Source organism: Malaclemys terrapin, chromosome 10 (assembly GCF_027887155.1).
Source record: "Malaclemys terrapin pileata isolate rMalTer1 chromosome 10, rMalTer1.hap1, whole genome shotgun sequence".
NCBI classification, from domain to species: Eukaryota; Metazoa; Chordata; order Testudines; family Emydidae; genus Malaclemys; species Malaclemys terrapin.
Window position 1 is genome coordinate 2,906,906 of NC_071514.1, and position 25,830 is coordinate 2,932,735.

The 25,830-nt window shown below is 48.9% G+C and overlaps 1 protein-coding gene across 9 annotated transcripts in view; it reads left to right on the forward strand.

The window, feature by feature from the left end:
• The first annotated feature begins 17,082 nt into the window (after window positions 1-17,082).
• TLE3 (TLE family member 3, transcriptional corepressor) overlaps window positions 17,083-25,830 on the forward strand; it is a 46,182-nt gene continuing 37,434 nt past the window's right edge. For all 9 annotated transcript variants that reach the window (XM_054041645.1, XM_054041647.1, XM_054041646.1 and 6 more), the window contains exons 1-4: window positions 17,083-17,811; window positions 18,122-18,222; window positions 18,864-18,927; window positions 20,090-20,134. In XM_054041645.1, coding sequence (XP_053897620.1) covers window positions 17,788-17,811; window positions 18,122-18,222; window positions 18,864-18,927; window positions 20,090-20,134 — 234 coding nt within the window. In that variant the 5' untranslated portion in view covers window positions 17,083-17,787. The remainder of the gene's footprint in view (window positions 17,812-18,121; window positions 18,223-18,863; window positions 18,928-20,089; window positions 20,135-25,830) is intronic.

Sequence of the window (25,830 nt, forward strand, 5' to 3'; positions counted from 1 at the left end):
TGAATTCAGGCAGCAAAGCAGGCCCGCCAGTTCATCTTTGCAGAGAGAGAGAGAGACTGATACGGAAAGTCCCTGGTGCAACATAACCAAACACCAGCCCAGACAGTCATGAACTCTGGCTCCCCCCGCCCAACCTAAAACCTGTTGTGTCAGGCTGGTCATGATACCGTAGGGTTGTTTTCTTTTCTCTTGCTATCCCTGCTATCAAGTAGGAGTTAACAGCTCTTGTTTATACAATGACTATCTGGCCAGAGGCTGATTTAATACCTCCCACTTCTTTTAAGTGCAAATAGACTCTAATGTGTGTATTAGGCTACTTGAATGGCTGTTCTGGTGAAATAGTAGGTTTCCAAATAATTTATTCCCAGTTAGTACTTGGGTGGGGGCGGGAAGAGAGCTATATAATGTATCTAAGCAGCTCTAGGAATCCACAGTCTCTGTACCCTGAACAGAGTGGACCAGCATGCTAACAGATTGCCGTAAAAAGATTTCAGAGCAGCAGCCGTGTTAGTCTGTATCTGCAAAAAGAACCGGAGTCCTTGTGGCACCTTAGAGACTAACACACTTATTTCAGCATAAGCTTTCGTGGGCTACGTCCCACGATGTTAGTCTCTAAGGTGCCACAAGTACTCCTGTTCTTTTTGCATAAAAAGATTGTCAGCAAGTACCAAGTCAGCAGTACACCATGATCCCTCCCGTTACAGATGTCTCTGGCTAATGCACTGTTTTCTCTACACACCCTACTCATTATTATTTATATTCTGTAATGACCAACCAATTGGCCCCATTATGCTGGGGACAAACAGAGCTATCGTTATAATATCTAGCTCTTTTATAGTGCTTTTCGTCAATAGCACCTCACAAAATCCCCATTTCTCAGATGGGGAAACTGAGGCACAGCCCATGTCTACACTGCCACTTACAGCGCTGAAACTTTCTTCGCTCAGCTGGTAGCTATTCCCCTCGCAAAGGTGATTTTCTTACAGTGCTGGGAGACCTCTCTCCCAGCGCTGGAGCCGTGACATTAAATTTAACATTGGCTGTGTAGCCATACCCACAGACGGGGAAGTGACTTGCCCAAGGTCACCCAGCAGAGCAGGGACAGAACCAAGACTAGAACCAGGTCTCCTGAGTCCCAGTCTAGTTTTCTGTCCACTGGGCCATGCTATCTGTTGCCTAGTAGACAAGCCTTACCCTGAGGAGCTTAAAATGGAGACAGCCAAATGGTAGAGGAAAGGGATTGTAATATACAAGCATGGTGAATAGGTTATGACCTGAGGTTATCTAAAAGATCTGTAGCTTATGTGATACAAATAAAATATTTTGGACATTGAAGCATAAGACCAAGAAAGGTCAGCAGAAGAGCATGATCCACTAAAGTCTTCCTTTGGTATCCCACATGATATACATTACTATGCACGGCTGAACAAACTTGCAATAATGCCATGTCATGGGTAAAAATGGTGCCAGGGTGGAGAGAGACAGTTCCTGCCAGCAGTACTCCATCATGTAGTTGCTGCTGTTTGGTGGTGTGAGTCAGTCAAAACGTCTCTTTGCGTTAAGCTTTTAAAGCCCTTTTTATTTAAAGCAGAGATTGAGGTCAATGCAGAAAAATGTTCATGCATTCAATTGCAAAACCTTACAGGATTCCGAGTCCTCTCTGTAAGCTTTTTCTCATGTAGGGCATGATCTGGCCCTAAATAAAGTAACTCTAATTGCCAATAAAATGCAGGCAGAAGTGACCGATTTTCACTTAACACATGTTTTAAAAGGTATAATTTCTTTGCCAGGTACTTAGAAAATTCATACCTATAAAATTCAGCTTTCTGTTCCAGGGCAATTTAAAAAGACAAAACTGGGGGGCAGGGGGAATCCTTAGCAGAAGAGTGTAAAATCTCCTGTCACTAACTTGTATGCAATTTGATGGACCATTATGGCTTCTTCAAGGTCACTTTGACCTATTATATGAATAGGAGGCTAGCATGGAAAAAACGGCTAAATCTGCTCTAGAATTCATCTATGATAACGCTGGTGCCCAGGAAATATGTGTATTGAAAAGCCTGGTAATACAGGTATTGTGTGTGTGCTCAACAGACCTCTTACACCTTCCATGCCACGATCATTTGCTTTAAGACATCATATGCATACAAAAGAGCCTCCCAAACTGGAGTGCCAGAGGAAGTTGCTATGGCGTGGTTAATCAGCCTGAGCTAGTCTCAGAGTTGAAGAGGAATTTGCCATGCAATGTTTGTGGTTGGCATCGCCACAGAAGGCCCCAGTGACCCAGTTCTTTTACAAGCAAACTCCCACTGACTTCACCTGGCGTAAAGACTGCCAGGGCCCAGCCCACATGTCTTTCTATCAGCAAGATCCCAGCCACAACCGAGTGACCTTCATGAGTGGATGTACAACGAACCCTGCCCGAAGGGACCACTCGAGGGACTGAGGAACAGTGGGTGCTGAGTAAAGGTAGAGCAGAAGGCCCCTTTATTTGGCAGCGTCAAAGGGCCTTAAAACAGGTCTAATGTGATTTACTCCAGCTTTCAGGTCCCTTGGTGGTGACGCAGTGGTGTAAAGGGGCCATGATATAAATAAGAATCAGACCCTAGAACTTACATTCCCTGCGCCAGCCCTTCTCCCTCTGGCACTTCCCTAGAGGGTGAATTTTTTTTAAAGGAAAGGAACCCACTGTCCCCTGAAATACTAGGAGTGGGGTGATTTTTCCTCTCTCTTTAAGAGAATTCTCTCAGTCCCTGGTCTCCATTTTGCATGCGCGTCCATGCTAATCCCTCATCCTCTCTCTTGGTGCAGCTCTGAGTTCCACTGGTATTTTGGACAGGAGCCAGCTCCCGTGGCTCGTTATTTGTTGCAGCGCATCCCTTTAGCGCTCTGAACTTACTGGGAGTATAACACACTGTTGCAGCCTGGTCGCCTTTTCAATGGGAACTTTCTACTCCTCTTTAGCGAATGCCATTGCAGGGAGGGGCAGATTCTGCTGCCCTGGCTCCGGTGGAAATCAATAGGACAACAGCCAGAAGCAAGTACCCGATGGGAATGAAGGTGGTGGAACCTGAGAGTCAGAATGTGAACCCTTAACTCCCATTGGTGAGCAATTATCACATGATTATCCCCAATGGCTTCAGTGGGAGCAACTGATTCCATTAGGATCTGGGGTGGATGCTAGCTCTGCTGATGTCAACAGGAGTTTTGCCTTTGACTTCAAGTCCAGGATTTACCCCTGGCCCTTAGCAAAAAGTTCATGAGGAATGTGTCTCCTCTTGCAACCAACTCTGATAACTCCAGGGGAGGAGGGGTAGGAGAGGGCTGTTTTTGATTTGTTATAACACAATAGGAACAGCATCTCACTTTCTTCCTGAATGCAGTTTCTTGCTGTGTATAGTATATTGCCATTACTGCCATTTCCTTAAGTGTGTGGGCATTTCAAATGCAATGAACTCCATTTCTGCTAGAAACAAAGGAAATCTAGCTCTGTGTGCCATCAAAATGGGGAGCACTGGGGTGTTTGTAGCGCCAGCTCCTGCCAGTTTTCTTTTCTTCCTTTCTCTCTCGTTGTTGGAGGAGACTGCAGAAGGTTCTCTCAGTTTAAGGAGTTTAGTTTTTCAGCTCAAGGGAAGTCCAGCATCTTGAAGCAGAAACATGGTTGGGCTCAGGATGCTTTAAGCCTAGCTCCTCAGAGCCCTTTGTACCCACTGCTCTCTTGAAAGCCCACCGTAGTAGCTTATTTTCCTTGAATTTACATCCACCAAGATACTCCTCCCTGATAAATTCTGGACCTTACCCCCCACCAAAGTGCCCAATCTGCCAGGGAGCATGCATTCTCCTGGGTGGGGAACAGCGTCATCTTTTTTTACCCTGGTGCTGCAGCCAGACTGAAATCTGCCTGCTGCCGACGGAGCACATGACTCCATGCTCAGAGAGGCGCGTAAAGCCAACGGGTGTGTGCACAACATGCTACGCGGCTGAGAAAATGAAGCTTGGGATCTGTGCCCTCAGAGTGGTGGAAAGGCCTGGGAGCCGCAAGCCCAGTGACACTGCAGAGGGCCCTCTCTGTCTCCATGGATCTTAACCTTGTGGCTGAGAACCGCAGCTTACCTCCCGCCCTGTGTACACATCCTGGGCCTTCCAGTGGATACTTCTCCCACTAAAGCCTTGCTCCCACCAGACACCTCTGTAGGCCTACATTGGCTTGCCATGCGATGCCCCCAGAGAAGCTTCAAAGCCTCCACGCGTCCCTTCCCTAGCCGGCTGCAGCTGCAGGAGAGAAGTTTGCTCTTACAAAAGTTCTCAAGGGGCTGAAGTGAGTCATGTACTGACAAGATATCCCCAGACCCTGTTTAAAAACAAAACCTTCGTTTCATGCACTGTAGGAGGTGACTGCTGGATTGTTTTCAATCAACCGCATCAAAACTATTTGTACGTTTGAGAATTCTACATCCTTTTTCTAAAACAACAGCTGCAACAAAAACCCAGCATGTGCAAGACATGGGCATAGCAATCAGTTCCAAATGTGTGTAGGCAGCCGCCCCTCCCCATCCACCGGGCCATTGTAAATACTCTGGCTTTCCACCGGGATGGTGCCTCCCAACTGCAGATGCCTAGGCACTGTACAATGCTAACAAAGCAAGCTTCCCAGCACCGTGGGAGGCAGGGGGATATTGTTATTCCCCACCCCCAGCCTCCCGGACACAATGGGCAGGTGAGACTTGTCTTTTCGGGTGTCTCAAGTTGGGCCCTAAAGATAAGGGACTGCTCTTGAAAAGGCTGGGCTAAATGACTTGTCCAAGTCTCAGGCTGAGCCAGGAATAGAATCTAGATCTCTTGACTCCCCTGTCTGTGCTCTCAGCGTTCGATCCTGTGCCCCTGTCTTACGATACCCATGACATTAAAGAGTGGGCCTTCCACCGTGCATGACGGTGCGTACTGGGTATCTTTAGATATAGAGATCTAGGAACTATGAAAAGATACAGTGAAGGACAAATGGAATTGTGCTGAGGAAGTTCAAATGGAACCTCATGGCCACAGTTAGTCGAGTACTGGGAGCCAAGATTCCTGGATTTTGTCCCCATCCTCTGCCATTGACTCACATGGGGATTCTGAACAAGCTCTTTAAACCCCACGTCATTTTACGCATCTATGAAATGCCAGGTGTAATAATACATCCCCTCCCTCATGGCCACATTGCGAGGCTGAATTGTTTGGTAAGTACTTGGAAATCCTCAGCTGAGAGGCATTACAGTACACATGTGAGTTCAAATATCATGACTACACCTAAGTCCAAAGAGCAACACTTCCTGGACAAAGCTTTCTCATAAATGGTTTTGGTTGTTGTTGCTGCAGCGCTTGGAGCGCTGAGAAAGAGGAAAGTCTTGCTAGACTCCAAGCGGAGATCAGGTTCATTGGTGCTCATATCCTGCAAGGCTGCATCTGGAATTTGGATGCACTAGATTTACTTTTCAGTCCCAATCGGAGACTTCAGCATTCCCTGAAAGTAAAGAGGGAAGTTGCACCGGAAAATCTCAGTGGTGTGGTACGCAGTGACTCAGATGCTGTCTGAAATTGATTGACTTCGGCTGGACTCTGCATTGGGACGGATCTATATGGGACACATGCGTTCCAGCATCATTGTCTTGTTTTCAAACTGTTGACCGTGAAGTGTTAGCTTTCATTCACTTTCCTGGATCTCATTTATAGCTGCAGTGAACCTTTTGCCAAATGTTTGTGTGGTTCTGGGTAACAATTGTTTGAGCTACATTCCATTAGCTCATGCGCAGCGTGTAAACCCGGCCAGACAGTCAACCTGAGCGCTTCTCTAGGGACGGGACTGGGCTGCTCTTCCGAGGGCCAGCGATCACCTGCGGTTCGTTTCAGAGTGAATAGCTCAGCTCAGTCTTTGCTGTATATTGTCTAATTATAGACATTATGTTGCAAATGGCTTTTGAAGCTGTTAATGGTATTACTGGTGTTATTCTTCTAGCTGTTAATTATAACAGATTTGTTTGGGATGCTTTCCCGGTTTTCAGCTGTAATTGCTCTCCATGTTCCCTGATGTCTTGCAGTTCAGGGTAAGCCCTGTAGTTTTGGAAGATGATGTTCACCTCCCCTGCTGAAAATGGTTGTATAGTGTTACTTGTGAAGAATGGCTGCCATGTTCTACCCCAGAGTCGGCTGCATCCCTGCAATGGGCAAGTGCTGCAGCTATGGGCCTGGATTCAGCAAGATCCTTATGCATGGGGCTAACTTTACTCAGGTAAATCCCACTGCATTTCAGGTGAGGCACATGCATAAGTTCCTTGCTGAAGCAGAGCGGTGGTCCATAAATCAGTATAGGATTCTTCCTGCTAAGTCAGCAATCTAAGGTATTATTACTAAAGTGCTACATAAGAGTGGAGCATTATTAGTAGGTAGGGAAATGGGAAAATATTAGGTGGATTGCTTCTCTTTTATTGTCTTTAAACTCTAAAGGGGTCTGTTCACTCTGCATTGAAAACCCCAGATTTATACAGCAAGCTGGAGTGCTTTGGGGTTGGTTTGTTTGTTTTTTCCAGGCTTGTTCTTCAGTTTTCAAAATACCAATAAAGCAAACACGGAAGAAAAGGCTCTTGGAAATTCTGGGCCCAGTCCTGCACGCAGGGCTTCTGCTGAGCTCCCACGGGGATTTTAGTGCATGAAGAACGGACAGGATTGTACTTTCGCTGCTGTGAGGCTGTAAAGCTTTACCACCAAGAGCTGATAAAATTCAACTTCAAAACAAAGCAAAATAAACTTGCTTTGATTGATAGCTTTCTTAGCTCTCCTCCATTGTCCCTTATTAGTATGCTTTCCCCTGCCTTCCCAGCTCTGAAATCCTTGTTTAGATAAACTTGAAAGCTAAAGGAAATTTGGCAGGCAGGGTCTTGCCCTCTGGGAAGGGCAGATAGTGTCACCTTTAATGTAAACACGTACTATTGACTGGGGCTGGGAATTACTTGTCAACGATAAAGCTACCTTATGTGGTGGCTGTGTGCACACAGTTGCATACAATGAACGCGGCTTTTATGTTTAGTGAGCTAACCTATTAAAGCAGGTCAGGAAATGAGATGGGGAACAGAACTGACTCAGTAACTTGACTCAGATTAGTGTGTGTGTGCGCGCCCCTGCATTGTTTGCAGTGTTGTTGCGGTGTTTGCCCCAGGATAGTGGAGAGACAAGGTGGGTGAGGTAACATCTTTTATTGGACAACTTCTGTTGGTGAAAGAGACAAAAGCTCTTGAGCTCCAGAGGGAAGATATTACCTCACCCACTTTGTCTGTGTGTATGTATAATAGATATTTATGTATTGAGACTTCTATAGGGCTTTTAACAATGAGCGTAATTAACGATTGGAACAACTTACCAAGGGCCGTGGTGGATTCTCCATCACTGACCATTTTTAAATGAAGATGGGATGTTTCTATAAACGCTCGGCTCTAGGGATTAGTGTGGGGCAGTTCCCGGGCCTGTGTTACACAGGAGGTCAGACTAGATGATCACAATGGTCCCTTCTGGCCTTGGATTCTATGGCTCTATTAAACCGTTTCCCAGCCTCTCTTGGCTCAAATCAACTCGATCTGCTGGAGCTGTGGTTTGACTCTTACCTGGCTTATTTAGGGATGGCGGGAATAAACACGAATCTGAAGGCTAGTACAACTAGTGCAAAATAACAAAACTTTCAACGCTGTGCTAGAGTAAGCTAGGAACTGGACAATACAGCCCATGGAGTACCAGGTTTACACCGGAAGTATAGTGTCTGGGCCAGCCCCTCAGCTGGTGTAATTCAGCATGGCTCCAGCAGGGCCTGCATGGAGCTATGTTGAGGTGGACGAGCTGGGGATCTGGCCCTTACACTTTTGGTTCTCCATTCTTTGGTTGGGGGGCTTTCCAAACTCTCCCTCGGGAGTCTTACAAACTGCAGTGACCAGGGCTTTCATTCCACACCAGCGGTGAATTTGAAATGTCCTGTTGCCAAGACTCAGCCGCCCCAGGGAACGATTTCAGCAGGGCTTTGTGAAGGATCCGGAGTTGAGTAGGTGTCTTGCCTACGAGGTGGTGGTCGGTGTCCCGTTGGGTGAAAGCACCTGCCGGAGCAGCTACTGCACTCCTGTCGCCGCCAAATGTTTTCACGATGCAAAGGCCGTTTGCCCGTGGGAAAAACTGCTCGTGCTCTCCATTTGTCACGAGAACAGTGCACCGAGTGTTGCCTTGACCCTTACTCGGTCTGCCCAGCGGCCCCTGCAAAAATCCTAAATACACATTGCTGCTTCAGAGAACAGAAGTAATAGGAGAGGATGCCGGTGCACAGCAGCTGTGGATGGCTCTGGGTGTCAGCCCACTTGTTTGAGAGTAATCGAAGGCTTGGTCTACACTACAGACTTATGTGGCCGTATAACTACACCGCAGTTATACCGACCAAACTCCTGGTGTAGACAGCACAATACCATTTGGACGGCTTCTCCCATCCACACAGCTCCCGCCTCTCGGGGAAGTGGAGTTCCCACGCTGATGGGAGAAGCTCTCCTGTTGGAGCAAGTAGCGTCTTCACTAAGCGCTACAGCGGCGCTGTATGTGTAGACAAGACTTGTGCAGGGACAAAGAACCCCTGGAGAGCAGGATGTGTGAAGGCCGCCCTCTTTGGGGAGGGGCCAGTATAGGGGCATAAATAACAGCTCTTACCCACTGTCTGCGCGTGCCTGGAAGGGCCAGGCAGAACATAGCTTGCTTTTCTGGTTTAACATCAGGCCGTTGTATGACTGGAACGTGCTGGCTTTTCCTTGATTGAAGTGACTCACTCCTGAAGGCTGCATGAGTGCAGGCAATTGGTTAGGTGCTTTTTTTCTGCAGTTACTCCTGTGATCCTGGCCCTCACGTTCGGACCATCATTTTTTCTGTCTTTGTTCCTTCCTGAGCTCTGTAAAGCTCTCTCTGGTGCACCGGTTGTAGGTACAGGCTAGATGGGAGCTGAGCAAACACCCTCTCCCCAGCTCTCACAACGTGCTTCAATCCGAACTTGGGACACGGCTGAGCGTCAAGCACCAGATCAGCAATTATGCAAAATCACAGGCTGACAGACAGTCACATGCCCTCTACTTGTACGGACGCAGCTCTCCAGAGTCTAAAAAGCACTGAGTGACCCCCCCGTATCTCCATCTCCCGACACCGACATCGGTGGTGTGTGGAGCTTGTAACTGTTCTGCCGTTGTTTTCCGAGTGCTGTGCCTTTACATTACCACAGCATCTTCCTGGCTGCCATTTTGTGACCGATCTGGCGCATGCTTTGCCGTCCCAGGGAGACGTCACGTTTGCTCTTCATTGTGCGTTTGCAGTTTATTTAATCCAAAATAAGCCATTTGGGCTGGTTCTTCTCTGTGTATGGAAGAGCGTAACAACGTCCACTTGACCAGGTGAGAGTCAGACTCTGAGTCTTGGCACGCCATGGGCTTCAGCTATTTAAAGGCTGAATTTTTATCTCAGACGTCTAGACCCTGTGCCACATCCTACCTGTTCACTCTCTCTACTGAGATCAACGTCCAGCTGAAACAGAATCTTCACCTACTTGTGTGCCCGGCAAGTCTTGCTCTTTCGTAAGCACTCCCCTTGGAGATCCCTTGAACCTCTCTTTGCACTCTGCCTTGGCCTTCAGATGCCATTCTTACCTTTGTCAGTTCCCTGAGTATCTTCAGAACCTCATCCCGGCCGGCATCCGCTACCTCTTGCTTGACTCAACCGAAGAAAAACCTCTCAGAACCCTCCAGGAACAGTACGCTCTGCAGAGAGCTAGTTGGGGTTGTTTTATTGCTGGTTTTGTTTTTTCCTTCAACGTCAGGAGTGTTTACACACTGTCACAAAAGATGGGGGTGGGGGAACTTCTCAGACGCCTTACTCTTCTCCGGGTTCAGCACTGTTTGTGTAGACTTAAGAACGGAAGATGCGACTTCCCATGCTCCAGTCACGCTTGTTCACATTATGTGGGCTAATCACGTTTGTTTCATATTGCAACCCTCAGAGCTTGACTTTGCAATAACCCAGGAGCTTTCAGGCTTAAGGGAAACAGTATGTTACTACTAATCTGAAATGGAAGGAGTCTCATAGCCCAGAAGAAACTAGAAACAAGTTGACAGTACAATACACATTATCATCCTCTTATTTCCTGGGTGTAGGATTCCCTCCCAGAATCCATGTCACTTTGTTTGGCACAGGAGAGAACGTTGGGGTGCCTTTAGGCAGAAAAAGTGAAAGTTAAAACTGTTATTTTTATTGTTATTGTTTTGAAAGCTGCCATCTAACACACACAACACAGTCAGTTAAAAATGTGAGATTTTCTTTTCATGCTAACTTTCTGTCTAGTCACATGAAAACACTACACAGAAAAAGAAAAATAACTTACCGGGAAAGTGGTGGGGGGAAAGGCTGATTTATAATGAGGATGTGAAAGCATCCATTTAAATAGACTTTTAAATCCATGTGAACCAGAACACTTCCTTCCCTCTCCAATGGCTTTTTTTGAACCAGGTAAATTTTAAAAACCTACAATCAAAAATCTGCTATTTCAGTACGGCGCTAGTGTGCTAAGTATCAATTAGCAACAGACATTCTCGGTCACTTTACCGCATCTCAACAGGACTGGAGCTAAGATGAAATGAGAAAGTGATGAAAATTATAATCATTTTAGGGAAATCATTAAATAAAAACCAGAATTGCTATGTAAATACCATGGAACGGTTTGTGTAATGTGTTAAGCCAGCGATAACTAACTTTCAATGCAAAAACATCTCGTTTCCCACCCTAAAAAGGTGGAGGGGGGGGGATGCTTTTCCTTTTCCTTTTCCTTTTCCCCCTTTTCCTAAAAAGACTAGCTCGTCAATCAATTATGCCTCCCGATATCCGTAGGAACTGGGAAATAACACCCTTGTTTTACAGAGTGGGATACTGAAGCACAGAGAGATTAAGGCCAAAACTTTCAATCCTGAGTTCCTAAAATCATCCGTCTAAACCCACATTTAGGCCCCAATCCCATAAGCCGACCCAGGCAAGTAGACCTTACAGCTACACTGAACCCCACTAAAATCACTGGGTCCACTTTGCAAGATCAGGGCCTGATCATACGCACCTATATGAAAGTGACCTGATGTCCAAGTACTATATATGATCTCCTGATGCTAGGACAGGGACACAGGGAAAGCTACCTAGCGTGTTACCTCTTTGGGGGCAGAGCCTGTCCTTTGGTTCTGTGTTCGCAGAGCACCCCGCACAATGGCGCCCTGGTCCAGGATACAGGAATACAAATAATAATATGATTGCACTTTAGGCCCTGATCCTGCAAGCACCTATCTGCTCCCACGGTTCCACTGCTATATGCATAACTGTTTGTGGGCTCCAGGCCTTCGATTAGTAAGCTAGCCTTCCTACTTCAAACATCAACTAGATGTTTGATTCTCAGCGAAGAGCCTGATCCGATCTCACCAGTGTCAATACCAAAAATCAAACTGTCTTCAAAAGTCAGAGCAGAATCAGGCTCCGTGAAAGCTCAGCCACTTTACTCTAGTTCACCTGTTTTCAGCAAGGTGGAGGATGCTCCCAACTCCAGCCAAAATCAGTGGGAAGCGTGGCTGGTCAGCAGGCTCTCACGGACTCTGCTGGACCCAGCCCAAAGGACTGAAACACGCTGGATATTCAGTCCCACTGAGTTCAGCAAAACAAAGGGACCCTTCCGGAGTAGCTGTAGATACAGCACTACCGTGAGCTGCCTGCTGTAAGATCAATTAACCTTTCCTATTAGTGAAAAATTAACAAACGTGCAAACCCAAAGCAAGCACTGAGGACAAAGTGCAATTATTTGGGGATTTATCATAAATCATTACTTCCTTTGCCAGGCAGCCGGGAAGCGTCTCCAGCTTTCTGAAGCAAGCTGGTCTTGGTCAGCATCTTTTGCAGAAGCCTGGGGAATATTGAATGTGGCTAAGGGTAGTTTTTCCTCTGGGCTGATCTGAACACTTCAGGAGAGCCCCCAGTACTTCTGCATTACCAACGACAAAATATGTCACTGCTGGGGGTGGGTTTCAACTCTTGCCATCTTTGCTTGGTAATATTCTCACCTAGCATTGATCAGACACTATTCTAACACTGTACGATTGTTGATTGCAGTGTTGTGGTAGCCGTGTTGGTCCCAGGATATTAGAAAGCCAAGGTGGGTGAGGAACTATCTTTTATTGGGACCAACTTCCGGTGGTGAGAGAGACAAGCTTTTGAGCTTCCACAGAGCTCTTGAAAGCTTGTCCCTCTCCCCAACCGAAGTTGGTCCAATAAAAGATAGTTCCTCACCCACCTTGACTCGCTAATATCTTAAGGTAGTATTGACTGCCTGCTTTGGTTTATGAGCGTGGAGTAACATAAGTGGAAGCACCGACATACTTGGTTTACTACTGTCTTAGGGCCCAATCCTGAAAGCATTTACTATACGTATACTTGCTTCAGAGAGACAACAAGCGGGAGTAAGCAAATGCATGGGAGTAACTACTTGGTAGGATCAGGCCCTTGGGTATCATTTCAGTGCAGTAATGTTCTCTCCTTAGTACAAATGTAATGAATCCAGGCCCAAGATGCATATCAAGTTTCTTGCCTAAATAGGTGCCACAAACTTCTATAGATGCAAAATTAACTTACTGGAAAGGTGAGTACCAACTGCACCAGTCACTGGGCCGAGGTCTATATTTTTTTTAATTTTATAATAATTTACATAGCATGTTTTATCTGAAAGGATCTGCCTGCATCAGTCAAACTACAGGATTGGAGCCTATGGGCACAGTCCTTCAAACACCAATACAGCTTTGCTCGGACGAGTAGTTCCCTCGTGATCTACTCATGTGCACAATGTTTACAGCACTAGGCCATGCATGATGGAGCTGATTTTTCAGAGGTGCTGAGCACCTATTGACTTCACTTGGAATGTCGGCTGGTTCTGACAATAAGGCCGATAAGCACAGGCGAAATGCAGTCCCATCTCGGATGCGGAGCAGCGCACAGCACACAAACTGCAGAGTGCACAATGCCAGACTTAGCAGAGGCATAAACAATCCCCACAATAATGATCTCAATACATAATTCTCGAGGCCTGGCCCTTCCATAGCAATTTCCTGATGAGGCTTTCAAAATGCTTGTCCTGCCCTCTGTAAGCGAGAGAAAATCGCCTCAGTTTGGAATGGAGAAACTGAGGCACAAAGAGTTTGAGGCCAGTATTTTCAAACCTAAAGTGAGGCACCTCAATAAAAGGAAAGTGCACTGATTTTCAGAGATCTTGTGCAACACTGGCAAAGTATGTTCCATGCTCCTCTTGCTGGCTCCTCCCCTAGAGGGTAACACCCTACTACTGCTACCGGCCAGCGAAGTTGCTCCTTTTAAGCTCAAGGTGGTCTGTGCTTGTGATGCTGATACCAGTCCCCAATACAAATCTTTCCAGCCAAAGCCAACCAGGACAGTCAGAGCTCCTGCCTCACTTGTCCTGGGCTTGGCTGCAAATAGGCTGACCAAAGAGGAGTGTGGGTGGGGGGGTAACAGGCGCCTATAGAAGACGAAGCCCCAAATAGCGGCACTGTCCCTAGAAAATCGGGACATCTGGTCACCCTAGCTGCAAATCCTAAGCGTGAGGGAAGTTAGAGTGACAACCCCGAGATAAACCACAGGCAGCAGGTGGCTGCCTTGCAAGGCTGCTGCTGCTCCCGCTCCCGGGGACTCCAGTCCGGACTTTCCTTCCCGCTTCGGTGACTGGGTTGATGATTTTTTTTTTTTTTTTTTTAGGTTGTGCCAGGAACTCCGCTCCCACGTGGGGCGGACTCCAAGGTGCTCCATGGAGCGGCCAATGAAAAGTCCGCGCTCCAGTAGCAAATGACCCTGACACGTTTCGTAACATAAACAGTGGCGAGGCAGCCAATGAGAGGTGGAGGCCGGGACGTTTGGCCTTTGGGAACTCATTGTCCGGTTGATGCATGTTCCCCACCGTGTCCGGGGCTTGCCCCAGCCGGGCTGTGTTCGCCATGGGATGTTTGTGTTTGCAACCAGGGCTGTGTTCGCCATGGGGTGTTTGTGTTTGCAACCAGGGCTGTGTTTGCCATGGGGTGTTTGTGTTTGCAACCAGGGGTCTGCTCCCGCCCTGGGCCTGATGCGAGGCTCTTGGCCCGAGGGGGGCCCCGTGCTGACCCCCACGCTGAAGGGCTGCAGTCGGGGGGCGGGGAGGAAGGGGGCTGGCCTGGGCTTTGGGATTCCCTTGTCTCCTGCAGGCTGGGAAGGACGAGCCAGCTTCCCCCGTGCAAACACCGCGGCCCCCGCTCCCGCGGCGAGAGGCCCGAACTGCACCTTGACGGCGAGAAACCTGCACCGGGGGGGCCTGGTCTTCTCCTCCCTCCTTTCTGGGGCTGGGAAATGGCAACCGGGCCCGGACCCTGTAACCACAGGCCAACAACCTCCTCGGCGTCGGGGTCTGGCACGCCCCCCCCTTCAACCAGATCCCTAAATAGGGTGACCAGATGTCCCGATTTTATAGGGACAGTCCTGATTTTTGGGTCTTCTTCTTATATAGGCTCCTATTACCCCCCCCCCCTGCTTTTTCACACTCGCTGTCTGGTCATCCTATCCCTACCTCCCCCCCCCCAGATGTTGCAGGGGAGACATCTGCATTGTGGCAGGGGGGCGAGGGGGCCTGTTTCCTAGGTGTGCGCGCGACTTTTCTTTTTGTGCTTTTCCCTTTTATTATTTAAATTGATACGTTTCATTACTAGGGAGAAAAATAAAATATTCCTTTGATACACAAAATCAAATTGATATTTAGCCTCTGCTTACTTTTTTATGCATGGCTCCTTTTCCCCGCATGGTAGTGACAGATTGTTTGAGCTGGAAGGAAAAGCCATTCAAAGCTAATTAAGCAGCCATTCCAAGCAGTATTTGCAAGCGGGAGGCTGAGAAGCGGCGGCGTTTGTCAGCGCTCGGCACCCGCGTGGCTTTGACTGACAAGCCCGGCGCTGGAGTGGCAGCCCGGGCGGCCTCCGCCAATGGACAGAAGGCAGCCGGCTCTGCCCCTCGCCGATTGGTCGGGTGGATCTATTTGATGGAAGGTTGCTTCTTGAAGAGGGGGGTGGCGGCGCGGTGCGGGCCCCACGTGGGGGGAAAGGCAGGGCGGGTTGTGTCTGTGACGTGGGGCGCGAGGAGCCATTTTGTGCTAATAGCCGCTGCCCGGGCGCGGAGGTGGGGGTGCATGTGCGGGACCTGGGTGCAGGGGCCGGCTGAGCCATGCGGGCGAGCCCTGCAAGCCGGGGGCTGCCCTGAGCCCTGCCTGGCTTGCCCCCCCCTCCCGGGCAGGTGCAGGATCCCCCCCCTCCCCGCTCATTCTCGCGTGGGCAGGACCTCGCCCCGCGTGTTTCCCTGCGGGGCCAGAGCCGAACCCCCGGTTCCGCGCGTGGGAAGGGCCGGGCCAGGCCGGGGTGCTGCTGGCGGAGCTCACCCCGGCTTTCCCAGCAAGAACAGCGGGCGGGGTGGGGGGCTTGGCCCGTCGCCGGCCCCACGGGGCGGGTTATTCCCCGGGGGAGCCAGGGGCCAGCGCCCCGGGCTGGGAAAGTGACCAGACCCCCAGCGCCTTCCCCTCTCCAGGCCTTGCGGCGGGGCGAGCTGGCCACAGCCCGTCCCCAGAGCGCTCCCGACGGCTGGCCAGACCCACCCGGGCCGCCTCGCCTCTTCCCCACTCCGGAGGGCTCCCATCAGCCGGGCGGACTTTCCGGGCATCGCCCTGTCGCCTTTGGGGGACCCCGGGAGGGAGACAAGGGGGGGGGGCACCGTCCCTGCTGTGCAGAGTCAGGCGCTTTCTGCTGCTTTATCCTAACAGGCCTAGGAAGGGAGAGAGGCTGGAAAGTGGAGTTTGCAAACCCGGGGCGTGGAAAGGCTGCTGCAGATAAACCCCTTTGCCGTGGGAATCTGTGCGGCCGGTGTCTGGTTGGATTGAACGGCTCAGCCCCCCCCCCCTCCGTTCCACTAAACCCGGCTTTGTACGGCCTGTACGCCCAGGGAGAGTCCAGTCCGGTCGGGCGAGTGTGTCACTGGCGTGACGTTACCCGGGCTCGTCCTGACCGCGGCTCAGACTCGAAAGGAGCCGAGGGGAGGACGATGCGGGGAAGCAGGTCGCGATCGCCGCAGAAGGGGCCGTTCCCCTTCACACGAGTGTCTCAGCCTCCGCCCGCAGGAAGGCCCCCCCGAGGGGATGTTTGCGTGTCTCCTCGTTTCGGGGGGAAGGCAGGAAAGCCATTCTGGGATTCCCCGGCTGCCTTTCTGGGGGGTGGGGGGGGATTGGCCTGCCCCCCTCTTCTTGGGCTTGTCCCGGTTATTTGATGAGTATTAAATCTTCAACCCGTGAACGTGGCCGAGCGCTGCCCTTGGCTCGATTGCCCCGCTACACGCCTCTCTCCGGGGCTCGTTCACACCGCTCCCTCCCAACCTAGAGCTCTGGGGCTGGGGGCTTGCCCGCTCCCAGGCCCTAAGGGGCGCCGCAGACCCCTGGCAAAGCAAACCCCCTCCCCGGGCTGCTGCGTTGCAGGTGGGGCGTCGGGGCCAGGGGCAGAGCGGCTGCCCCCAGGGCGATGGTTGGGCTGCAGCATTTGCTCGGTGCACCGGGGGCGGCTTGCGAGCTGCAGAGCGAATGGCCAAGGCCAAGCCAGCCCGGGGCTCTCTCCCCCTCCCCCCGTTATTCGGGTCCCAGGGGTGGCCCCGGGTGCAGCCGAGGAGGGGGGGGGAGAGAGGTGTGGCGCTCCCCAGCGAGCCCTGGCGCGCGCGCGCGCGCGCTCCCCGAGGAAGCCCCGCGCGCCCGCCCCAGCCCCCAGCAGCGGGGCCGGGCCGAGGGCGCCTTGCCGACACAAGATGGCATTGTGACGTTCCCGCTGCCGGCGCCCATTCGCCGGCCGAGCCGCCCCGCCCCACGTGGGCTCCCCGCGCTGCCATTGGTCCGGCCCGGGGACGCTGGGCTCCTTTTTGTTACCCTTCAGTCCCTCTTTGGAGCGCTCTCGCGCGGCGGCTCGGCCCCTCGTGCTCTGCCCGCGGAGACGGTGGGTGGCATCGCCGGGGTCCCGGGGCGCGCGAGCCGAGCCGAGCGGAGCAGGGGGGATCCAGCAGCAGCCGCTCCTCCGGAGCATGTGTTCGCCGCCGCGCTCCGGCTCCCGGCGGCCGGGCGTCCCCGCGGCTTGAACCCGCCGGCCAGGAGCCCTGCTGGGCAGCGGAGTTATGGGGCCGGCGAGGCGCTGACCGGACGCCCGGGAGAGGAGCCGCAGCAGCGCCCGAGCGGAGCCCGGGAAGGCGCCTGGCTTTGCCCCCCAGCGGGATTGGGGCTGTGCTCGGCGGCGAGCAGCGGGGCTGGACCGGGCGGAGAGCGGCGGGCTGCAGCCCCGAGGAGCGGCGGAGCCCGGGTCGCCCCGCCGGGGGCCGGAGCCCGCAGACCCCCGCGGGAAGCAGGGAGGGGCGGGCGAGCAGGATGCCCCGGAGCGGCCGCTGCCCCGCGCCCCCCGCCATGTGCGTCTTTCGCCCGAGGGGAGCCCGGCTCCTGCGCCCGGGGCCGGCGAGCCTGCCCGCCTGCTAGGCGCCCCGAGCTCGCCCCGCCCGGGACTCCGCTCCTTCCTTTGTTCCAGTTTTGGCCCCCGCGGGGCAGCTTCGTGGCCGGGCTCGCCTGAGAGCAGACGCCGCTTGGGGCCGGTGGGGGGGTGACCTGGTGGCCGGTGATCTCCTGCGATGTACCCCCAAGGCAGGCACCCGGTAAGTCCTCGCGGCCCGCGGGCGTTTCCCTGCTCCCCCACCCGGGATCTTTCCGTGGGGGTGGGGGAAGGGCGGGGGGTGTCAATCTGCCCGTGCATCGCCTGGTGCTCGTGCTCCCCTGGGACCGGCGCGAGCCCCCGGCTCCGCGTCTCCAACCAGGGAAAGGCGATCCAGCCGGGGAAACTTCAGGGGTGGGTGGGTGGGGGGGATCTCAGACCCCAGCTGGAGCCTGGTCATTTGGGGGAGGGGTGTCTCCTCCCGGTCTGTAAACGGCTTGTTTTCTTCCCGGTGCGTCTGTGTGTCCCCCTAGGCTCCCCACCAGCCTGGGCAGCCGGGCTTCAAATTCACGGTGGCTGAATCCTGCGATCGGATTAAGGATGAATTCCAGTTTTTGCAAGCCCAGTATCACAGGTAACTCTCTCTGGTCTGCCGGCCTCCCTCCCCTGCCTAACAAAGGTTAAATGTTTAATGACCGATTTTAAGTGCACACTAGAGCATGTATTAAAATGTCTTTAGAAGAACAATTTATGGCTCTGTGTGGACGAGCATCAATCGCCAGCCCGGGCTCCTTTTGTTCCTCCCTGTTTGTCATTTCGGAACTGCCCCAGTTTTTAACCCTGTGCCTCCTGGGCTCATCGGAAATGCTCTAGTAACCCCTCCAAGTCCCTGCTGGCTGGAGCCTTTATTTGTCGCTAGGGGGTCCCCCTTCTGATCCATTCCAAGAACCCCTCCACCCCCCACAAGGTTCCTGCTTTGCCATGAGAAATCACCCAGAAAAATAATTACCCCTTACTCTGCTGAAATTTCCCATCTTTCTAGCTTGCAAGACTTCTGCTAGCCTGCCATTGATTGAGCGGAAACCTGGGAGTACTAAGGGGTAAATTTCAGGAGCTATTTAAAAACAAAAACAAAAATCACCTACTGATCTCGGGTGGTGTGTTTCTAAGAAGTATTACTCAAGATGGTGTCTCTTCCCTCCCCTCCCCCACTTGACTTGTCACTTCATCACTGCGGGATCTTAAACATATATTTATTCTGTTTTATCCTCTTAGTCTTAAAGTGGAGTATGATAAGCTTGCGAACGAAAAGACAGAAATGCAGCGCCATTATGTTATGGTAAGAGACTTTAATCAGATTTTGCATCAGGCTGCACATGGCATTCGCTGATAATGGAGCAGTTAAATGGGCCAGGCAGGGGGTGGTGGTGATGCGAGACCCTTAAAATGAATATTGCCCCTTCAGAACAAGTTGCCTTCCTTCTGTGGCTTGCTTGGGGCTGGATGGTTCCTATCTCTAAACATTACAGCTGTCCTTTCAATGTTATCTGGCTGACTGGTTGTGAACCATCCTCTAAGGAGAGAAACAATACTTTTAGTGACCAGTCTTCCTGCCCTGTTTTGACAAGCGCTGATCATCTTGTGTCCTCCCTTTCTATTTACCAAATATCTGACTTGTGCCTGAGGACAGCAGACTTAAAAAGATTGGAAACCTAATACAAGTCTCCTGTTAACCCTCTCGCCTGACACCCTCAAAGAGGATTTTGAAGCATTTAGAGGCAGGAGTCCTGCTGACTCTTTATCACAAGAGTCCATGTTTGTATCCTTGCCTAGTTAAAACTTCAGCCCCCTGTAAGAACGCATTTTGCAACTTGCTGACCCTGGAGTGTTTGAACTAACTTCTGATGTTAGGAGACAGGGGTCAGACTGCTCCTTGTTTTGCCTGAGGCCAGAGAAGGCCTGTTACAACATCCTCTCTCCCAGTTGCTTTGAGGAAAGTGGATTCTTTTGTTGCTACAGAAATCTTTTCACTCTAGTTGCATTACAGGGGCAATAGGTGAGGTGATTCTTTTGATTTGTATTTCTAATCAATTTAGCGTGACCAGCCTTCATTTTCGAAGCATGTGGAAAGAGTACAGGCCCATTCCCTGACTCCAAAAGACAAAGTGCAGAAAGAACTTTTAAAGGAAAAAGTCTAAGATGTTTGCTAAACTGCAGCATATTAACTTTTCTATTCATACATACTGGTCACATACAGCTCTGGGGAAAGGCTAGGCTGCTGTTCTGTTTCTTCTAACTAGCTTCTGGAGAGAAGATGAACGGAAAAAGGAGTATTCTCTTGTTAAATGTGTCTGTTAAACCCTACATGCATGTAGCTATTACTTATGATTTAAAATTTCCTTGTCTAATATGCTTTAAGCACAGTTCTGCCCAAGAGGCTTTCCTGATAATGGTCTTATGCAAAATCAATGAAAAAATCTTTTTTCTTTTTCTTTTTTCAGTACTACGAAATGTCATATGGTTTGAATATTGAAATGCACAAACAGGTGAGTGATTCTCTTCCATATCCTGTCTCCCTTCCCTGAACCATGAAAATGAACTCTTGGTTTTGATAAATAAAAGCTCACTGCTCAAATTGTTGGTGTTACACCCAGTGTGGAGCTGTTGACCATGAGTGTGTATATGAACTTGAGTTGATGGAAGTCCAACATTTTTTGTATATGTTAGGGAAGAGTTCAGATTGTTTTTAATTATTTACAAGGAGAGATGAAAGTAATGCTGTGAACTTCTTGTATGAGATGCAAACCTGGATTAGTCCATCTTGTGTATATGATTAAAGATGAAAAACACAGCTAATTAATACAGATTTGATTGTTGGTGCAACTCAGCATTCTTTAAGGTCATACTTCTAATTAATACAGCACTGGAATGTATGACTTCAGAACAAATTGTCTTGTAGGATTTTAGCAGCCACTGCAATGTGGCTCAACGCCATGTTTTACATCCTACATCTGGAAGGTGAAGAAATGTTTTCAACTTTTGTCTGCTGTAATGTATAATTTGCCTAAAGGGAAAACATGAAGGACTGTTGCAGAATGTGATGTGCTACCTTGATAAGATTAAAGCTAAAGAGCCTAAAGGCTGGGCACAGGATGGTAAAACTTAAAGGAATGAAGTTATTATTGAGATTAGACCTGATTATTTGTGTTGCTGCTGCTTATTGGTTTTAAAAGTAGTTCTAAGAACTTAAGATAGATATAAGGTGACATCATCTTTGCAATTCATGAATCAAACCAATTTGACTCAGTGTTTTTGTTACTAGCAATGTAAATCGTATTGACACTCTCCTAAATAACAAGGTACTGCTAGCAGACTAGATTCAATACATGTTATTTAAATACACAGTGCTATGTGCCTTATTATTGATATCTTTTCTCCTCTTCAGTTCATACAGACTTGCTAGGTATATATAATTATTTAAACAGTGACACAAATAATTAACATTGTGTTTAGTCTTGCAAGATTTCTTCCCATGCTGACTATCCATACTTTTTTTCCTTTTGCTGCTTCCCCTCTGACAGGATCATTGCCTAGGATTACAGGCCTGTTTTGATAGTTTATAGCTTTCTCACAGATGAATGCATGAAGATTAGCTAGTATAGCTAAGTGTCCTCTTGTTTGGATAGTGACCTGTGTAGGGGGAAATGCAAAGACCTGTGAGATTGTTCAGATTGACTTAGTGGTTGGGTGCTTTGGGAGAACCTATAGCATTTTCTGGCTTGATAAAGCCAGAGAGACCTGCAAGGAAAGGGGTTTCCACGTTGATCTCTTTGGGTGATAGGCACCTTTTGGTGCAGTTATATCCCATTGCTAATGGGAGTTGTATGCCTCTGACAAGAGGGCAATAGACCCTGAACAATTTTATTAGAATACGTTTAGGGACGTAGAACAAAACAAAATGTGCTGCTTTTATTATAGGATATGTTTTACCCCTACAACTTACGCTAGAATTCTTTTCCTCTTTTTGGAAATCTGTGACGTATGCAGTGACATAAAATGAAATGTACCTTCTTGAGCAGCGTTTAGTGAGGCAAACTCTGAGGTGTTCATCCTGGCGATTCTCTTTAAAATGCCTAGTGGCAGAGCAGTAGGGTGGAGTTGGTGTATGTTACTAGACTACCCTTTTCTGTAACATTGCGAGCTGTGTGACAGTTTTTGTGAGAGTGTAAAAGACCCTCTTCCCTTTGGTGGAATTTTGCATAGTGGTGCTATTCCAGTGCAACAATGTTAGTTATGTACAAGTGTTTACATCTTGGGGCACTGTTCAAAAACACCAAACCCTAACAGGATAGCCTGGGTGGATCTGGTGTTCCCTGTCTTGCATTCCACCATTTTAAAGGACTAAATAAGAATATTCTTCAAATGGTTCCTGAGTGGAACCTTTCCTGGCTGCTTTCATCGTCACTGGTGCGGTATGTGGAGTACCTTATATTAGAATTGGGGAGGCTCTCTGAGGTGAAGCTGTTTTTGTTGTTTGATTGCCAATGGTGTGCTTGATGCTGCAGAAAAACAGAGCCACCATCCCTGTCTTAGCAGCTGAAATGAAGGTATAGTCTGTTTTCTGAATCTCAGAATTGGGTGAAATGAGCAAAGACGACAACGGGGAGGGAGGGCATGAGAACTCAGGAGAGAAGAGCAAGTATAATCTAAAAGGGTTTGCCACTCTTCCTAACTGCAAGGGCTTTACAAAATAAATCCTACACTAATTGCAGTGTGGGTCCTGGGTGCATCTGTCTGAGGGTGGCTAGTCCTGAACAAACAAGTTTATCAGCTGACCTGTTTAGCGGTTGACTTGTGTTTATCTGCACACAATCAAGTAGACTGGAGTGCTTGAATTATTCATGCAGTGTCCTGCCCTCCAGACTTGACTGCTTGTGATTACATCTGCCTGAGACAAACACTGATGGATACTTCATCTTTAAGCAAAAGGGGATTGCCTGTCTGTAGGCTTATATAACAGATTATCTCTTCTACATTGAATATTAAAAGTGTGTGTGTTTTTTCTCTTTACCAAATCACAAAGAGAAGTAAGAATAAAGGTGATTTCATGAATGACTCCATAGGCTATATCCGAGGAATTATGTATGAAGTGACAACTCACTCTATTGCATATGATTCAGGGAATTACTCCTAGTATCTGCCACAATCTTTTGTGGTAAGTGCTATGTTACCCAAATTCAGTCTTCTTAAATACAAGTTTTATCTGCATAGTATTTAAATATATATTTGCTGCCTAGACAGTTTTTTTGAGGCTTTTCTTCTTTCCAACGTCGATTTTTGCATTGCATCCATTTATTGGTCCTATTTTGCTTTTTATCATCTAGAAAGATTTGGATGAAATAATCTAATTGAATAATCCAGAAAAGCAACTAATCATGTGTTGGGAGACAAAACCCCTTGTGGTGAATACTGCTAGTTTCTAGTTTTGATGGCTAAGAGCTCAGCACATAAGGATTTCTTGTTTTTAGAGTTAAACTAAAACTTTGGCCTTGGAACACATTTAAACCATATTGACACTTTCATGAGAGAATCCTGCTTCTTCTGGAATATTCCAAGAACAGGGTATACTTTATCATTCTTGTTAGCAAGGCGTGCCAGATAATAACTCGTTAAACACTTGAGAAGCCAAGTAACTGCTTATTATGATACTTTCTGACATCTTAAGGTAGAAACAAATCGTTTCCAGCTATTTTAACCCTTAGTGACAGCTGGCTCATGAATTCCCACCTTTAACTCCTGTTGTTTTCTGTATTAATGTCAGGAATCCTGGCAGCAGATCAAAAGATACCTGTTCTGAACTTTATTCCCTAAAGTAGCCTTGTTTGCCTTCTGCTGTTGCTGGTTGTGGCTCGCCCCTCCACACCCCCTCCCTGATTTAATTCTCATCAGTGAAGCTCTCCACTTTGCTAATAATGATAGCAGCCGCAAATAGCTTTCAACATGCCATTGACAGCCTGTTTGGAGAGAGCACTTGAAATAGTGCTAGACAGCTGAAAGTACCCATAATTGTGTACCAGAGTGAGAACCACACTGCTTAAGGACCTTATTTTCATGTGCTTAAAGAGACAATATCCTGGTTTCAACAAATGCCTCTAGTGCTTCGCGGGCAGTATTTATTCACCCCTCCCTTTTTTGATGAAGGTTTCATGGGGTGGGAGGGCACAGATAGCAACAAAAATCCCTGATTACCAAAGCAAATGATATAAAATCAGACCAATCTGAATGGTACGTTATGGGTAATTGAGAGTGTTTGTTAAGCTACACCTTTCCTTTCAATAAAGGTAAAAACTTGGCTACCCTTAAACCGGAGAACCTCCAAGTTTAGATGGGAGTTTGAAAGATCATTTAGTAAGACTTTGTCTTTTCATGTGCATATCTTTTTGTCTCCCTTTTTTTTGTTAGTCGCTGAATAGCTTCGGGGCCATGTTACCGCGTGGCCAGTAGAGCATATCGTGAGAGACTACCCTAGTAATCCGTGGAGTTGAGCGTTTAAACACCAGGTTGAAATCGGCTATGGAAAAAGCGAATATTTTGGCAAAATTGTGACTGATAAAAGAAAATGGACTGAATTCTGCCCTCAGTTGTACATATGACCTCCCCCCACAGCCCCTATTGAATTCAGTGAGGGACCTTTGGTGTACAAGATAAGAATTTGGTTTTTATTCCTTTGCCAAACTCGAGCCAAAAGAGCTTATTTTTGGCAGACCTGTTTGAACCTCCTTACAGTGATTTAGGCTTAAAGTGCCTCCCATCAATGTACAGGAGGTGCTGCACACTCAGATATATGGAGTAATGCATTCAGGTGCTTGCTAGGGTGGAGTGTTCTGAACGTACTTGAACACAGGTTTGAAAAATGGCTACTGGGCATGCACGTTAGCTGCTTTTCATAACTCTTTATTTAAGTATCAAAATTCCACGCGGCGTGCTCCTCCCCGGGGCAACTCCATTGACAGCAGCAGACATACCCACCCCAAGGATGAATTTGATCCAGTATTTATAGTATCCTAAATCCTATCCCTTTCCAGTCAGAGTTTTTGCCATAAGATGCGAAGTGATGTTGTCTGTTCTGGAGGAGAGTCGGCTGTGATGTTGGAACGGCCTGGCTTGGGTGCCTTCACTGGCTGCGTGTTGCTAACCTGTTATATTCTTACAGAAAATTGAGGCTAATTGACTTGGTGCTGTGACTGTTTACATGCCAGTTGACAAGCCAGTTGCACTGCAGTTGTTTGGGTTGTAGCCGTGGTTGGCTTTGAAGGTGTGTCGTGGGGTGCTCTGACGTTCTATGTACTGACGCAGGCTGTACTCTAAGATTTCAAGTGGGTATCTGTGGGTGGTCAAGCCGGCGCAAGGTTAGACCGTTAGAAATGCAGCTGCACAGACATTGCAATACTCCACAGCCCATGACATCGTTTGTCCTCAGCCAGTTTTGGCTTTTGAGTTTTTTAGTTTGCCTCTTAATTCAGTTTATGGGAGACCTTCAGTGTTTCAAATCGAGTTCCACGTATTTCCTATGATAAAGTGATTCGTATTTTTTAAACTTCACTCTGTCGTGTCCATTTCTGAAGGTGGAGCAGTAGATTGATGTGTCTGAAACCAAGAGCAATTGCTGCTGTGCAGGGTTAAAATCCCTTAATGCAGTAGCATCAGACCCTGCTCTCTCCAAACTATTTTCACTGTTATGGCCTGTCTGTGTCCTAGAGTGCTGTGGGTTCTGGTAGCCCAGCGGGAATAGCTGTTCTGTTCAGAGCGGGCGACTGTAACCGCCCCTGAGGCTAAAGCATACTGATAGCAGGGCTGGCTGTGTTCTTGATGGGGCAGGATTTATAACTTGTGCAAATGTTCTCCTTCCTTCGCGGCTCCAGCAACCCCTGCCCTGACTAGAACCCCAAACCAGAGACGGGACTTGTGTAGGGCTGGGGAGAATTCATTAAGATTCAAGACTTGCCTGTCTCCTTGCCCTTTTTTAACAAGCAGTTTGGATTTGTCTCTGGCATTTTACAGAACAGCCCCATGTGAACTTCCATGTCCACATTTCCCCCTTCTGCTCCCAGCCCCTCCTTCTGCTTCGTCTCCCTCAAGTCAGATGAGGCTCCGCAGGGCTCGGCTGCACACAGAGGCTCTCCCCTCCTCTGGCAGCACTGGGCCCCATCCTCCTCTGCTCCCTCTCCCCCTAGAGCCAGGC